This window comes from Cynocephalus volans, chromosome X, assembly GCF_027409185.1.
Source record: "Cynocephalus volans isolate mCynVol1 chromosome X, mCynVol1.pri, whole genome shotgun sequence".
Taxonomy (NCBI): domain Eukaryota; kingdom Metazoa; phylum Chordata; class Mammalia; order Dermoptera; family Cynocephalidae; genus Cynocephalus; species Cynocephalus volans.
Genome location: NC_084478.1, coordinates 168284231 through 168300426, shown reverse-complemented (window position 1 = coordinate 168300426; position 16196 = coordinate 168284231). Strand labels below are relative to the sequence as shown.

General features: G+C 45.0%; 2 protein-coding genes across 2 annotated transcripts; one reads left to right on the top strand and one right to left on the bottom strand.

The window, feature by feature from the left end:
* Positions 1-504: 504 nt before the first annotated feature.
* Positions 505-1679, top strand: LOC134366565 (protein EOLA2-like). Its single transcript, XM_063082932.1, has 2 exons — positions 505-757; positions 1573-1679. The coding sequence occupies exons 1-2, from the start codon at positions 505-507 to the stop codon at positions 1677-1679; spliced, it is 360 nt and encodes a 119-aa protein (XP_062939002.1).
* A 1444-nt stretch (positions 1680-3123) lies between these two features.
* Positions 3124-4568, bottom strand: LOC134368546 (heat shock transcription factor, X-linked member 3-like). The gene is made up of 3 exons (XM_063084980.1): positions 4089-4568; positions 3411-3663; positions 3124-3170 (listed from the first exon to the last, which is right to left on the bottom strand). Exons 1-3 carry the CDS (start codon positions 4566-4568, stop codon positions 3124-3126), a joined length of 780 nt encoding a protein of 259 aa, XP_062941050.1.
* Between the last annotated feature and the right edge of the window lie 11628 nt (positions 4569-16196).

The following is a 16196-nucleotide window of genomic DNA, read 5'->3' as shown; positions in this document are numbered from 1 at the left end:
AAGCTCAGGGCCTGCGGTGCCTGGGGCTGGCACAGCCAGGGAGCTGAGAGTATCGGCGAGGTCTGGGTGTGGGGAGGGCAGCAGGAGAAGAAGCAGAGCCCAGGACTGTCCCTGTGTGCTGCCAGAGGGCTGAAGCCAGCCCCGACTCTCACTAGCCCACACTCGTCCGTGTTCCCCTCGGACTTGATGACCTCTGTCGTAGCACTGATCACACGCTGTCCTGCCTGTGCCTTTCTCTAGCTGTCCCTGCCATAGTCCGTGAGCTCTCCGAGCATTCCATCAGGTCGATCTGAGTGACCCAAATAACAGCCTTCCCAGTCCCAGTCTTCCCTTGGGCCTGCTGTGCCGACAGAGGGTAGCAGTGAACCATCGAGGTCAGTGTGGATTCAGGGCACCTGGGAAACGGGGTGAAGTTCAGGCCCACTGGCCGTGAGCTTGGAGGACTGATGTGTGATGAGCTTCTGTGTTCCCACAGGCCACCGAGGCCCAGAGAGCTTGCGGAAGATGAAGATCTGTTGCCTCTCCTTCCGGCAGCCTTATGCTGGCTTTGACTTAAACGGGGTCAAGACCTTGGAGTCACGTTGGTGTCCCCTGCTCGGCAGCCACCAGAACCATACCATCGCCATCCACATTGCTAAGAGGGACTGGGAAGACGACGCATGTCTGGAGCTGCTGCAGGGGAGGCTCGGGATGACGCCCGCTCAGATTCAGGCCTTGCTTCAGGAAGGGGAAAAGTTTGGCCGAGGAGAGGTAGCTGGTAAGTGACGATGTGCTGATCGTTGTGCTGATGACTCCAAGTGCTGCCACCCTGGATCTGGCTGGGGAGTTTGGGGGCTTGGCTTCTGGCTTGAACTGGTTTGTGTGTTTGCTGCAATTTTCTTAAGCAACGCACCTTCAAGGGGGCAGCAAGGGGCCCTGGGCTGGGGTCTGCAGGCCCAGCTTGCCTCACCTCCGGTAAATCATTTCTCTGCTCTGGGCCTCGGTTTCCTCTTCTGACCTGTGAGGCTGGGTCAGGTCCATGATGTCATGTGGTGCTGGGCTGTGCATGTGCGTGTGTGGGGCAGAGACCACCAGAGGCAGCACAGCACATTCTGTGGGTTGGCTGCCTGCCTGGCTTCACTTGCCTGCCCTGTCCCCACCACCAGTGACACCCTGGGCTAATCCCTTCACCTCCGTGGGTGGTGGGGGGTCCACATCCGCACCTGTCCCTGGTGAACTGCCTCAGAGCCTCGTTGTCTCCATGTTCCCGGGCAGTGGCTGGTGCCCTTCCATTCTCAAACTCCTACCCTCAGCAGTCTTGCTGGCGCCTGCACGTTACTTGTGTGGCTTCACAGGGGAGCAGGCCCTGTCCTCTTCATTTCAGGAGAGCTCCCTCGGCCTCACCCAGGATTCCCGGAACATGTTTGGCTCATCATCTGTGCTCCGTGAGAAGGCCCTGCTACCCTTCCTGTCCTTGTGGTGATGTCATCTAAGTCTGTAGTGGCCGTAATTTTGAATAACCAAGTTGTCACACTGGCAGGCCTTAGTTGATGGAAGGGAAAACCACCCGTGTGTTTCTCTCTTTGTGCACAGGGCTCATTGACATTGGGGAATCTTTGGAGTGTCCCGAAAACTTAGCTCCTGAGGAGGTCGTGGAACTGGAAAACCAAGCTGTCCTGACCAACCCGCAGCAGAAGTAGCTGACTGTGATTTCCACCCCAGGTGGTTACTGGAGCCCTTACCTAGCAAAGGGGGAAAGGATATATTCCAGGTGGACATCCCAGGGCGCCTGATCCCTTTGGGGCAGAAGGTGTGATGTGTGTGGGCTCTTGAGAGGAACGTGGCTGAGAAACCAGCTAAATCATGGCACTGTTGATTCGCCATCTTGGTGCACGTGCATGTAGATCAGGTTAAGTGTGAATTACCCCTGCATTGTAGCGTGCTTCCCACTATGTGGTATTCACAGAAATGGGTTTCTGCGCTCACATGAAGGGAATAAGGGGTTCTTGTGGTCATTTTGGTTCTGCCAATGTCTAGATTGTAGAAATAAATTGTGTCAAAGGTAACTGTGAAGTGTTTGGGGCTCCTTCATGTTTCCCCAGTCTTTCTTCTGGTCGGAGCTCATCAACTCTTTGAACAGCATCCTGGTGACCTTGTGTAAAGCATGGGTCCAGGCACTGAATGTCTGCCTGAGAGTGACCAGCCATCAATAGCCTGACTCAGCCAGGACAAAGAGTACGTCAGACTTAGAAACATGCAGCTGTCCATCCTTCCAGATTCCTCTAGGTCTCTTGTACACACGTCCCCCCGTCATGAGGGCCAATGGTTCATGAAGCCCATGTGTCGCCCGCAGCACAGAGCTTCTTCAGATCCAAACAAAGGACCTGAGATACAGCTCTCATTGAGTGAGGCTGATTTTGCAAATTGATCAGTAGTGTTATAACTTAGTAGCAAATCTTTCTGTTTTTCTTGTGTGATTTCCCAGCAAAGTTTCTAGTGGTGGTTAGCTATGAGGATCATGGGCTTTCCCCCCAGGCATAGACTGGAGTGGCTGGTCTCTTCTGAGCCAGGACACAGTGGTTGTACCTCCCTTGGAAGATGGGGCAGCCTCTTTGGAGGGACCCTGGGTGCTGGGTTGGGACACTCAGCTGTGGAACAGAAACTTCCTGGCAACAGTGTGGGGACAGCGATGAGGAAGGAATCTCTTGTTTCAAGGTACAAGAATAATGTAAGGTGATACTCCCAAGGTCAGGAGTGAGGCTGTTCTGTCTCCTGAGCAGCAGGCAAGGCTCAGGGGACCGTATATTGCTGGGCGAGCCCTCCATAGTCCCCAGCAAAATCCTTTGCTGAGTGTGTGGAAATGCTGCTGCCTCAAATGGAAGAGGACATTGAGGACAAAGCCTGTCTAGGGCAGGATCTTTAGTCTCATGTCAGTGAGATGTGTGTGTTATAGAAGTTTAGAAACGACAGGGAGTCTCACTTCTCATTTAGATGGTTTATTTGCTAACATGGGGTTTTGTTGGATTCATTAAAACCAAAAATGGCTTCACCATTAGTAAATGGCCCTTCTTGTCATTCCTTAGTGGTCTGTGAGTTTAGGGACCTGGATTGTCCTTAAACTGTTCACAGAATGCACACGTGTAATCAGCCCTCCGACTGCTCCTCGTTGGGCGGCTCACTGGGAGACATTTCTAAGAGGGAAGCCATCAGAGTGGAATAACAGATGTCAAACAGAGACATCGGGAGACCAATTCCAGGGTAAAGTGGAAGGTTGGGGAGCGGGTCCCCTGCACCTTCCATTATTACAGTGTCAGCCCTGGGCTCAAACCTAACATTCACAGAGATGTCTTCCCCCCTGCTTGGATCATTTGGCTCTTGAGGGGAACAATTTCCTTGGGGATGTCTAGCAACAGTGCCCCTAGACCGGGTACCCCCAGGGAAGATGGAGAACTGAGGGTTACTGGGTCCCTGGACATTTGGGGCTTCCCCCTGGGACTTGCTGTTGGATTCTTTCTTGGCCTTAATGTGTTGGATTCGCAGGGAATGTCTCGTAGGTACCAGCTTCTTTCTTTTTGCGGTGGGTGCACAGGTTGCTGGCAGAGCAGTGTTTCTGAGGTCACCTTTTTTGTGGATGTTCTCAAGGAGCCCAGGCTGGTCTCTCTGAAAATTGGGGTTACTGTAAAGCTGAAACAAAAGGAAACATTTTAGTCACTCTGAGATAAGATGTGCATTCTTTTCTCCCCCAGAATCACAAGGGTCTTATTTGATGATGGAGTAAGGAAGTGTTTAAGGTGCTGGCAAGTGTCACTGTGTCCTATAGCATGACTTCACTAGAGAGAAACAATTCATAAGTGAGGGTGGCAGTCTGTACATTTGACATTCCCTTGCTCTGAGTCTCTACTCCTACCCACAGAGTATCTCTAAGGGCGTGGTCATTTAATATCAAAATCTATGCTTTCAAAGGGTAGATTTGGATCTGTCCATGAATAATAGGTCGTGTTAAAGTTGTCCTCACAAATGAAACTCTTGTCGTATATCATTCACCTTGGCACCTGTAAAGATGTTTGTGTAACAGAGAAAAGGGGTAAGAGGAATATTTTCTACTTTACCATAATTTTCTTGTTCCCCAGAGAATGAACTGAAGAGGTTTTTGCTCGTGTTTTGCTGAATCCATAGCCGTTCATTTGGCGAATGAAGGTCTTCATGCTGTCTGTTTCAAAAATCCTGTCCACGCCTCTCCTGCGAAGAATTTCCCTCTGGAAAAGGTCTTCCTCTATGATCACGGTGTGTCCATCGTCATCCCAGCGCACAGACTCGAGAGCGTCATCCTCAACGATCTTCCAGAGCCTCCTCGGGAAGGAGAGTGTTCTGGGGTCACTGTCTTCTTCCACACTGGACGCCCGTTGGTTTTGATCTGTTGGTTGTTCATCATTTTGGGAGTCTGCATCTTGTCCCACGGCTTGGTCACCTTGGACATCTGATACCTCCCTTGGATCCAGGTTTGGATCAGGTGGGACCCCGCCTGCTGGCTCTCCACCAGAAGATGAGGCGAGCTCGTTTTCATTGTCGTCAGTATCCTGACTATCCATGGGCTACACTGTCATCAGGAGCACTTTGTACCCCACACCATTAACCACTGAGCCAGTAAGTACAAACTGCCTTCAGTCTGAGTGGCGATGCCCAATAAATACTGTCCACAGGATTCTAGAATCTCGGTAGTGGGGCAACCGGCTGCTGAAGTCATCGTCCTCTTTATTTGTCATGTGATGTCACGTAGGTGGCTCACGGCCAGTCTGGAGATTGGGCCCTGTCCAAGTGTGGGTAAGGGGACAGGTAGCTGGGCCACCCAGCTTCTCTCTTTTCAAAAAGTGTAGAAAGGGTGGTTCAGATTCCCAGAAAGGTCTCCCATGTGCTGACAGACACATGGTTTCACGGGGCCAGACCCTGGATGAGTTGAGCAGCATTGATCCCATGGCCACTTCCACCCCTGAAGACAGGGGAGGCCTGTTGCTGGCCTCTCTGGTTTGCTCAAGGGCCAGTCCCCAGTTAGTCCAAACTTGGGTATCGCCAGGACTTTCTGGGTCAGCTGGGCCCCTGGGTGACTGTACCTCCCAGGAGATGGTGGTCCCTACCAGGCTGGGAAATCTAGTCTCGGTTGGTGTCCCTCTTCTCCCCCCATCTCTTTCCTGCTTTCGTCTCTTCCAAGCACTCCTGCTGGTGGGATCCATCTGCTCAGAAGGGCCCAGAGAAAGAGTGACTTATTACCACCTGCTCCAGTTGTCCCCAGAGTGGGGCTGCACCTGAGCACGGTGGTAGTGCTCCTCTTAGTCCTCGACCAGAGCGGTACTCAGAGCACGGATGTGTGATTGGATGGGCACATGCTCGCCTGGGCTTTGCACTGTCATGTGGAGCTCTGCCTGTCCCAAATGCATCCCTCCACCTATCACAACACGGTTGTCTTTACTTTCCATTTCTTCGTCATGGATCCTGTTCTTATTGTCGGAGACCCTCTCATTTGTGAGGCCTGCTTTACAGAGACTCTACTATGAGGAAAGTTCGTACTTGTTTAACTAGACATGAGTAAAGGAATGCAATACAAAAATACCCATCAACGTGTATTTGAAAACAGATGAGAGTCTGAGGGGCTGGGGGAGCGGTGGAGAAAAACCCCAAATAATTGTCATTTTCAAACAGAGATGAGAGGATAGAACCCTTTCTTTGGTGATACCTGCCCTCTAGCCATTGAGGACAATTTTGTTCTTAATATTCACTCTGCACAGGAGATGGATTGGTACAGGGCAAAGGCTCCAGGCTGAAAGGATTCTGGGTCCTCTTCCTACTAAGTAGTAGACTCTCTAATGGCCAGGCCTTTGTTACTAAAAGGGGAGTACAAAGTTGGTTTGAAAGAGAACCTTTTGAGGTATCTTTCAGTCCAAGGGTGCTAATCCTTAATCATTTCTGGGTTTGGGATTGGTCTGTGGTAACGATGCTTTTAAACAAGTTTACAAAGCCTTCATTCGTGAAGTCAGTTTAACCTGTATGCACGTGCATGTACAGGATTAGAATTGAAATGAACTTTATTTTGATGTCTCCAAAGGTCACTCCTAGTGTTTTCAGTGAAACAGCCAGTGTGTTTCACGTGCGTGGCAAAGTCTTTTTTCTTAAGCGAATTCTTAAGCCTGAGAGTGACATATCGCAGTGGCCTTTGCTAGCGTATGAATGCTGCTGATGACTTCTAAAAAGGCTTTGGCCGTTGGGTGGGAGGGGAAGGGTAGTGAAGAGAATGCCCAAGGAATCCATAGCTCTGGCTTTCAGCAAAGAGCTGCTATTTATGTGATTTGGTTTAGACACATGTATGTCATGTCGCTTGCATAGGACCATTAGCTAACATTCTCTTTTTTTTTTTTTCAGAGTCACTGAATGTCCACTAGGATTGAGAGTGTACGGCCTCTGGCTCTTCTTATGCCCTGAAGGGGAAATAATTCACAGTGCCTTCTCAGTCCCGTCAGAGAAAGGCATTATAGGAACTCCGGTGTCCCTCAGCTTCGGCCTCTTCAGCCTTGAGGAGCCTTGGGCTGCCACTCAGACAGTCTTTCTAAGGAACCTGCTATGCCCAAGCAACGTTGAGAGAAATGATCGGTTTTCTCTTCAGTGCTCCAGAGCCCCCCAAAGATGACCCCTGTGTGTCACCAGCTTATGAATGGAATCAATCACCACAGTCCTGTCACCCAAGCCGAGCACAGCTGACTCAGGCACCTGAGAGGACCAGTGACCCCCTGGGAAAGTGATCTAAGTTGTAACGTGCTGCACGTTCTCTCTCTCTCTCTGTCTCTCTCTCTCTCTGACACACACACTCACACACATCCCAACTTTCCTCCTCTCTCACACACACACTCACACTCACAGACAGTGAGTGACAATCTGGTGGCTGACAAGCTTTACCGTAGAAAGCTCACCTCAAAAGAAGAGGCACGACAATGGTCATCCAGCTCAGCGCCATTGTGATGTGCGTCCTTCGCTGTTCTGCAATCACGTCCATCGAGTGCAAGAACAAGACGGACCCCACGATGTAGTAGAGGACCACAAGGCAGAGGAAGGACATGAGAATCCACAGGGGGACACACGCCACCTGAGGGTAGTAGGAGAGGAGGATCTGTCTAGACCTTCTGCCCCAGCCTCTGACAGGACGCACCGTAGTCACCTTCCTCTCCAGTTCAGGCCGAACAAGCTGCCATGAGGACAGTCCCACCTCCCAGGACTGTGGTGGGGACAGCATGGGAAGGAAAATGTGGAGCGTGTGCACGACAGGGCCCACCTCCCAGGAAACGTTGTCATCAGTGCCTGTTCCTTCAGGTGACAGGCTCGCATCTGGCCCCGCATCCTCTTCTCTTCCTGACAGCCTCCCTCCTTCCCTCCCTCCAGCTCCACATGACTCTGGTGGCTTCACATCTGCCCGAGGAAACGGGTCCCTGCTGTCACCCTGCGCACATACGCATAATCTCACCCCGACATACTTTCTCCACAGGCAACATTTCCCCAACCTGCTGGGGGTGCTTTGACAACACATTTGTCACCATGTTCCCCAGAAACTGCAGCTGCCTGGGCTCCTACAGACCCCCATGTCCACCCCTACCGAGTTAGTGAGCGGGGCAGATTGATGCTGGGGACGTAACACCACCCATCCCTGCCACCACGCCAAGGCACATTCTGAGTATGTTGCTCCTGTACCTGAAAGACCTCATCTCACCCACACTCAGGCCTGCCAAATGCACCCTGGGGACGTCACCTGCCCAGGCTCACTTGAGTCATTTTTCTCCTGCCTGCCCTGGCCGTGGCACCACTTCTCAGTTGTCCTTGTTTCTTTCATTATTTGTCATACATTAAAACAGCTGTTTGCTTTTCGTGTACAGTTCTGTGAGTTTTAACACACATCACCACAGGCCAGATACAGAACAGTTCCGTCATGCCGTCCCTTCATTGTCACAGCGTCACCCCACCATAACCCCTGGCAACCACTGCTCTGTTCTCTATTGCTATACATTCGTCTCTGTTAGAATGTTGTGCAGATGGCATCACACCGCATGTAACCTTTGACTCAAGTTGTCCCCTGTGTCCATGGGCTGTCCCTGTCACAGCTGAGTGCTATTCCATCATACAATGACTACAGCTTGCTCATGCAGCCGTCCGGTGAACGCGGCTCCAGGTCTCGGCTACCACAAACAAGGCCTCTCTGCAAGCACTCGCACGTGGGCTGTTTTGTGGCTGTGCATTTTCATTTCCCTACAGTAAGCACCCAGGCATGGGACCGCTGGGTCACATGGTAAGAGCATGTTTAGCTGTATAAGAACGTGCCACACTGTTTCCCAGAGGGAGTGTATAATTCTTTCTTCTGACCAGAAGTGCAGGAGTGTCCCTGTTCCTGTGCATCCTCCCCAACACGTGGGACTGTCAGTGATTTTTGTTTCGTCTTTCAGACAAATGTGCTGCGGGACCTCGTGGAAGTGTTTGTCTTTCCTTCGGGTAAACTTTCCTTGTGCTCATTTGCCACGTGTACATCCTCTTTGTGAACCGTCTGTCAAGTCTTGCCAGTTTTTAAATTAGGTGTTCGCCTTCTCAGTTTTGAGTTTTTATATGTTTTGGATATAAGTCAATGTTTTGACACGTGCTTTGCAAATATGTTTTTCCTATCTGTGGCCTGTCTTTTCGTTCAGTTCATTTTAATTCTGAGGAAGTCCAAATTTATTTACTTGTTTATTTTATGGATTTTGCTGACTCTAGGACTGGAGCAAAGGAAACACAAGATGGGTTTAACATTTTGTGGTGCCAGAAGGTAAGAAATGAGGAGGAACAGAAAGACGCAGGATCTCCCAGAGGCTGAATGGAATCCAAAAGCTGGAGAAAGTGAACAGCAGACTAAATTATGATAACATTGAATTATAACGAATAGAATAAACGAATTTTGAGTCTTCTAATCTATGAACATAATAATATGCCCCCATTTATTTAGATCTTCTTTAATTTTTCTCAGCCATGTTTTCTATTTTTCAGTGCAAAGGTCCTGCATATCTTTCATTAAATTTATTCCCAAACATTTTATGTTTTTTGATGCTATTGATAAGGCGCTCACACTTTTTTAACATTTCCATGTGTTTCTTTTTAGTATAGAGAAATACAATTGATTTTGTTTACATTGAACTCATATTTCAGAATCACAGGATATTAACTTAATATCATTTTGAATTTTTTTGCTTACAATCCTTAGAATTTTTCACATTGACCATTGTGTTCTTTGCAATAATGGCACTTTTATTTCTTCCTTTTGCATCTGTATGTCTTTTATTTCTTTCTCTTGCCCTATTGCAATAGTTTGGACCTCTAATAAGACAGTTGAGCAGAAGTGAGAAGTCAGATATTCTTGCCTTGTTCCTGACCCTAGGTGGAAAACATTTAATATATTTTTTTTCAAGATCCCTCAACCCCCAGATGGGTCTTTATTTCACCAGTGGGCTACTGTTTACACATTCGTATGGGGGTACCTCTCGGTTGAATCACTTAAATCATTTTTCTTTTTTTTAAATTTTATTTTGTCGATATACATTGTGGCTGATTATTGCTCCCCATCACCAAAACCTCCCTCCCTTCTCCCTCACCCCTCCCCCCAACAATATCCTTTCTGTTTGCTTGTCGTATCAACTTCAAATAATTGTGGTTGTTATATCTTCTTCCCCCTCCCAAGTTTTTTTTTTTTTTTTTTTTTGTGTGTGTGTGTGTGTGTGTGAATTTATATATGAATTTTTAGCTCCCACCAATAAGTGAGAACATGTGGTATTTCTCTTTCTGTGCCTGACTTGTTTCACTTAATATAATTCTCTCAAGGTCCATCCATGTTGTTGCAAATGGCAGTATTTCATTCGTTTTTATAGCTGAGTAGTATTCCATTGTGTAGATGTACCACATTTTCCGTATCCACTCATCTGATGATGGGCATTTGGGCTGGTTCCAACTCTTGGCTATTGTAAAGAGTGCTGCGATAAACATTGGGAAACAGGTATACCTTCGACTTGATGATTTCCATTCCTCTGGGTATATTCCCAACAGTGGGATAGCTGGGTCGTATGGTAGATCTATCTGCAATTGTTTGAGGAACCTCCATACCATTTTCCATAGAGGCTGTTCTAAAATTTTCAAATGATTACCTGCATTTAATAGTCATTAGAACTTTTATGTTATACTGACTTTCTGTCTAATTTTTCTAACAATTACTGAGAAGTTATATAGGTCAGGAACTTAGATCTACATAAGGAAATGGAGAACAGCAGAAAAGAAATAAATGAAGGTGAAACAGAATGCTTTTTTAATTCTTAACTGATCTAAAAGATAACTGTTTAAGTTAATAATAGTAACATTGGTGATTAGAATGTACAGATAAATAAAATCAATGATACAAGAATGAGAGAGAAGAATTGAATATACTTTTTAATTTTATTTGTTTGTTTTTATTGAGACATAATTGATAATACACATTTGTGCGGTGCAGAGTAGGATATCAATACTGTGTACGATACATGATGATCAAATCGGGAGAGTTAATATACTCATCTTTACAAAACGTAGTCATTCTTTGTGACCCTTGACCAGTTCCTCACTAGCCCCTTCCCCTCTCCCTTTCCTGCCTCTAATAACCACGACTTTGTTCTCTCCTTTTGAAACTTCAGTGTATTCCTGTGATTGTTGTTTCTTTAGCTCATTCTTTCTTTCTTGAGTAAACTTTTAAAAATAAGATATAAACACTAAATAAGAAGCAGTATAGAATTATTTTAAGGTGGAATTATTACAAATGTATATTGTAACCTCTACAGCAAGAACTAATTTTTTAAAAAGAGCTATATTTTATATGTTGAGAGGAGATAAATTAGAATTGCACTAAAGCTCATTACAGTCAGAGAAGGCAGAAAAAGAAGAGGAAAATGTAACAAAGAACATATGAAAGGAATAGAAAACAGTCACATACATGGTAGATATTAATGCAATTACTTTAATAATCACTTTAGTGTGAATAGTCTAAATACACCAATTAAAAGACATATATTGTCAGAGTGAATAGAAAGTATCTCAACATAATTAAAGCCATATATGACAAACCCACTGCCAATATCATCCTGAATGGGGAAAAGCTGAAAGCTTTTCCTTTAAGAACAGGCACTAGACAAGGATGCCCACTCTCACCACTCCTATTCAACATAGTGTTGGAAGTACTAGCCAGAGCAATCAGAGAAGAGAAGGAAATAAAGGGCATCCAGATTGGAAAAGATGAAGTCAAACTGTCCCTGTTTACAGATGACATGATCCTATATATCGAACAGCCTAAAACCTCTACAAAAAAACTGTTGGAATTGATAAATGATTTCAGCACAGTAGCAGGATACAAAATCAACACACAAAAATCAGTAGCATTTCTTTTCTCCAATAGTGAACATGCAGAAGGAGAAATCAAGAAAGCCTGCCCATTTACAATAGCCACCAAAAAAATAAAATACTTAGGAATTGAGTTAACCAAGGAGGTGAAAAATCTCTATAATGAGAACTACAAACCACTGCTGAGAGAAATTAGAGAGGATACAAGAAGATGGAAAGATATTCCATGCTCTTGGATTGGAAGAAATTAATTTTAAATGTCAAAGTCTCAGATAGGTTAAATGTGAAGAGATTGAACAAATATACCATATTAACACTAATAAAAGAAAGCTGGAGTAGCTGTACTAATTTCATATTAGAGAGTGCAAAATCCAAAACAAAACCAAAAACAGACGATAACCATTGACGGCTACAGTCAGGATCACCAAGGAGTCTCATTCATTGCTGGTGAGACTGCAAATACGACAGTCAGTTTGGAAACCAGTTTGTGCGTTTCTGAGGAAGCCGAGCACAGTCTCACCACTTGATCCAGCAAACATATTCCTAGGGGTTTACCCAGCTAATTTGAAATTTTATGTTCACACTAAAATCTTGAACATAAATACATATGGCAGCTCATTTAATAATTGACACAACTGGAAGTAACTCTGTTGCTCTTCAGTAGGTGAATGGATAAGCAAATTGGGGTACAACTATGCAATAGAACACTATTGATCAACAAAAAGGAATGATCAAGACACACAAAGATATGGATGAATCTTAAATGCCTTTTACTAAGTGAACGAAGTCAGTCCGAAAAGGCTACATAGTGTATAATCTTATTCATTTGACATTCTGAAAAGGAAAAACTATACAGACAGCAAAAAGATCAGTTGTTGCAAGGGGTTGGGTGGGCAAGGAGGAAAGATTGAATAGAGTAAACACAGGGGATGTATTAGGGGGTTGGTTCTGTTCTGTATGAGACTGTAATTAATGATGGACAAGACATTATGCATCTGTCAGGATGCGTAGAACTTTTCCGCACAACGCGCACACTCTCATGTGTGCAAATTAAAGAAATAATTTAGGAGATCTGCAAATCCCCAAAAAGAACAAGACAATATGACAGGACAATGTAACTACATTACAAATGTGTGAAACAACGTCGACAACAGATGTAGGGGGAGCAGTTGCTATCCCAGGTAACTTTGGATGTGAGTGGAGCCTATAAGAGTAAATTAGAATGAACTTAACACTCCAGAAAAGAAGGGACCTCACAGATTCTAGCTATTGCCTATTGTTTGCCCTAGGAGGACCCTGGTAAGAGGCTGGTGGCATGCTGTCACCCCTGCAACAGGATGGGAGTGGTGTCTCAGACAGAGAAATCTTTGCTCTTAGGTGGACGACTGAAGGCATCACCGACTGGATTTTGGGTGGGAGGAAAATGAATGAAAATTGTGGTTTCAATGGAAAAGCAGCTGGAAGAGTGGGATGGATTTGGTCCTTGACTCAAATTCGAGGAGTTTGAGGTGCATCCAGTTGGGGAAGACTCCTGCACACACCAATTTTGAAATTTATCCTTCGAGAGGGAACATTTACTAAATTTCAGTCAGGAAACTGCCTTTTTTATCTGATTAGCTTTGCTGTGTTCATTGGGTGGTATTGGAACGATCCAGTGGAGAGTACCTGCCAGAGTCCATGAGAGAGACCACATGCAAAACCAAGTCCACAGATCCCCAGGCAGGCCCTGAGTCCAGAGGTCAGCACGGGTGAGAGGACCAGAGGGAGAGAAGGGGGAAGGAGGGAATGCAGAACGGGTGACACCCCACCCTACCTTAGAACCCTGCACCTCTTTCAGGAAGCCTGCAGCCGGCCCATGCATCATTCTGGTTAGCTGTGTCTCTTGCCCAGTCTAGGGGTAGTGCACCCTCGCCAGTGTCCCATGCTAGGAGCTGTCCTGATGCCTGCTGGTGCTGTGACAGTGGGCCCCTTGTGAACCCCACTATGTGAGTGAGAGTTTGTGACTGATGACTGACAGCTGAGACAGGCGGGAACAGCAATGAGCCATGGAAGGTAACAGTGCAGCTGCCTGAGGGGAACTTGGAGGTAGAGGGCCCTGGGATGGGTGACCTCGGATATTGCTGAAGAAGTGTTGGGGTGGACTTGCCTTGAAAAGTGATCCGGATGGTGTCTCTGCCTCAGACTGCCACCCCTGGTTTCTGAATGCTTGTCACATCAGGGGCCAGGTGTCCCACGACTCTGATTGCTGGCCTATGTTGTCACCACCCACTGTCTGGCATAGAGGGTTGGCTAAAGGTGAAGACCTTTGCAGGGTGGGTGGAAACCCTGTGCAGATGGCCCCCTATCTTGTTTAAATTCCTCTAACACAGAGTGTCTGTTTTGGGCAGCTGACAGCTTTGTAGTATCTAGAGTTAGTGAAGCAAAGGGCTGAACGCAATATTGGACACGAGTAGTAGATGACAGGATTCCACAATATGTCTCATATCTAACTAGTCAACTATGGTTGCCACATTTTAGACATGGAACCTCTTACTCCATCTCAAGCTTTGCACAGAAATGCAATCCATGAACATAGGAAGGCAGAGCAGTCTGGTTGAAGTGAGGACTGTAATCCCAGAGTCCTGTCCACCCAGCGTCCTTTCTTCCTCCTTGGAGCAGTGTGCTCTGACACCCCACCACAAGAACCATTGGGTTCGCCCTGAGCACGGCTGGGAAAGTTCTGTGTTAGAACAGTTTTTTTCACACATGGGCTTGTATCTGCTCCTGCACAGGCTCCTACCTCAAGTCTGAAGAGTCAAAGCAAGCACCAAAACCAGACTCAGGTATGACACCGGTTTTGTATTTATAAGATAAGGAATTTAACATATCAATGATTTATGTTTTATCTTCTATGTTTAGTGAACTCCTTCCACAGAGGTTGGCGCTGTGTGTGTGTGTTGTTGATTAATAAGAAATGGTTGATACAGGCCAGGAATACGAAGTGAGTGTGAAAGCAAGTATGTAGCACAGAAAGAGGAAAATTGGAGGGGAAATGCTCCGGGCATACGTACCTCATTGACTACAAAAGTAAAGGATAGCTGTGGACAGTGTTTGAGATTGTTTATATGAGGGTCCTTCAAAAGGTTCAAAGAAAGATTTATATTATCTTTTTTTTTTTTTTTTTGGCAACTGGTCCATACAGGGATCTGAACCACTGCCCTTGGTGTTATATATTATCTTTTAATTCTATTTTTCTATGAACTTATTGAAGTACTTTTGTACTGGAGGAATAACAGACACATAGGCCAATGAAACAAAATAGAGAATCTAGAAATTGATCCACACAAATATATTCAATTAATTTTAATTATAACAACTTTACTGTGATATACTTCACATACCATACAATTCACATTTTGACATGTATAATTCACTGGTTTTTGTATATTCACAGATATGAGTAACCATCACCATTGTTAACTGATGAACACTTTCATTACCTAAACAAACCCCAAATCCTTGTGCCCTTTAGTTGTCACCCCCCATCTCCCAATCCCCAATCCCCATCCCTAATACACCACTACTTTCTGTCTGTATTCATTTCCCTTTTCTGGATTTTATGTGAATGGAATTATATAATATGTGGTCTTTGTGATAGGTTTCTTTCACTTACTGTATGTTTTCAAGGTTCATCCATGTTGTTATGTGTATCAGTACATCATTTCTTTTTATGGCCAAATAATGTTTCATTATATGGATGTGCCAAATTTTGTGTATCTATTCATCATGTGGTAGATATTTGAGTTGTTTCTACTTTTTGGCTATTATGAATAATTCTACTATAAACATTCATGTACAAGTTTCTGGGGGACATATTTTTAATTTATCTTGAGTGCATACTAGGAATGAAATCGGTAGGCCATACGGTAACTCTACATTTGAGGAACTGTCAATCTGTTTTCCAAAGCAGCTGCAATGTTTTGCATTGCTGTGAGTAGGGTATGAGTGGTATAATTTCTCCACATCCTTGCTAATGTTTGCTATCAGATATTTTGATTCTAGCTTTCCTATTGAGTTTGAGGTGGTATTTCAATGTGGTTTTGATGTGCATTTACTTGATGACTAACAAGGCCAAACATCTTCTCTTCTGATTATTGGCCGTTTGTATGTCTATCTTGGAGAAATGTCTATTTAGATGATTTTCCATTTTTAAACTGGATTACTGTTTTTTTAATTATTGGTTTGTAAGGATTCTATATGTATGATAGTATATATAAAATTGGAAAATGTCTTCTCTCATTCCGTTGCTTGTCTTTTTACTTTCCTTATGGAATCCTTTGAAGCACAAAAGATTTTAATTTTCGTGAGGTCCAATTTATCTATTTTATCTCTTGTTGTTAATGCTTTTTGTGTCATACCTAGGAATTCTTTGCCAAATCCAAGGTCATGAAGGTTTACACCTACATTTTCTTCAAGGAGTTTTATAATAATACCTCTAACATTTAGGTCCTTTATTCATTTTGAGTTAAGTTTTGTATATGGAGTGAGGTAAGGATCCAACTTTATTCTTTTGCATGTGGCTATCCAGTTGTCCTAGCACCATTTGTTGAAAAGATTATTATTTCTCCCAGTGGGTGTTGTTGACATCCTTGTTAAAATCAGTTGTCCACAGAGACGAGAGTTTATTTCTCAATTGTATTTCATTGATCTATAAATCTACCCTCTTACCACTACTACGCTGTCTTGACTACAGTTGCTTTGTAATAAGTTTTGAAATCAGGACGTGTCAGTCTTCTCAGTTTGTTCTGTTTCAAGATTGTGTT

Bases quoted from the DNA above. Each gene is read 5' to 3' on its own strand.
- LOC134366565 (XM_063082932.1), top strand. From the start codon at position 505: ATGAAGATCTGTTGCCTCTCCTTCCGGCAGCCTTATGCTGGCTTTGAC. The intron at 758-1,572 runs GTAAGTGACGAT...CTTTGTGCACAG, and splicing joins TGGCCGAGGAGAGGTAGCTG to GGCTCATTGACATTGGGGAA.
- LOC134368546 (XM_063084980.1), bottom strand. From the start codon at position 4,568: ATGGATAGTCAGGATACTGACGACAATGAAAACGAGCTCGCCTCATCT. The intron at 3,664-4,088 runs GTAAAGTAGAAA...CTTTTGTTTCAG, and splicing joins TGGGGAACAAGAAAATTATG to CTTTACAGTAACCCCAATTT. The intron at 3,171-3,410 runs GTACCCGGTCTA...CTTCCCTCTTAG, and splicing joins GTTCTCCATCTTCCCTGGGG to AAATGTCTCCCAGTGAGCCG.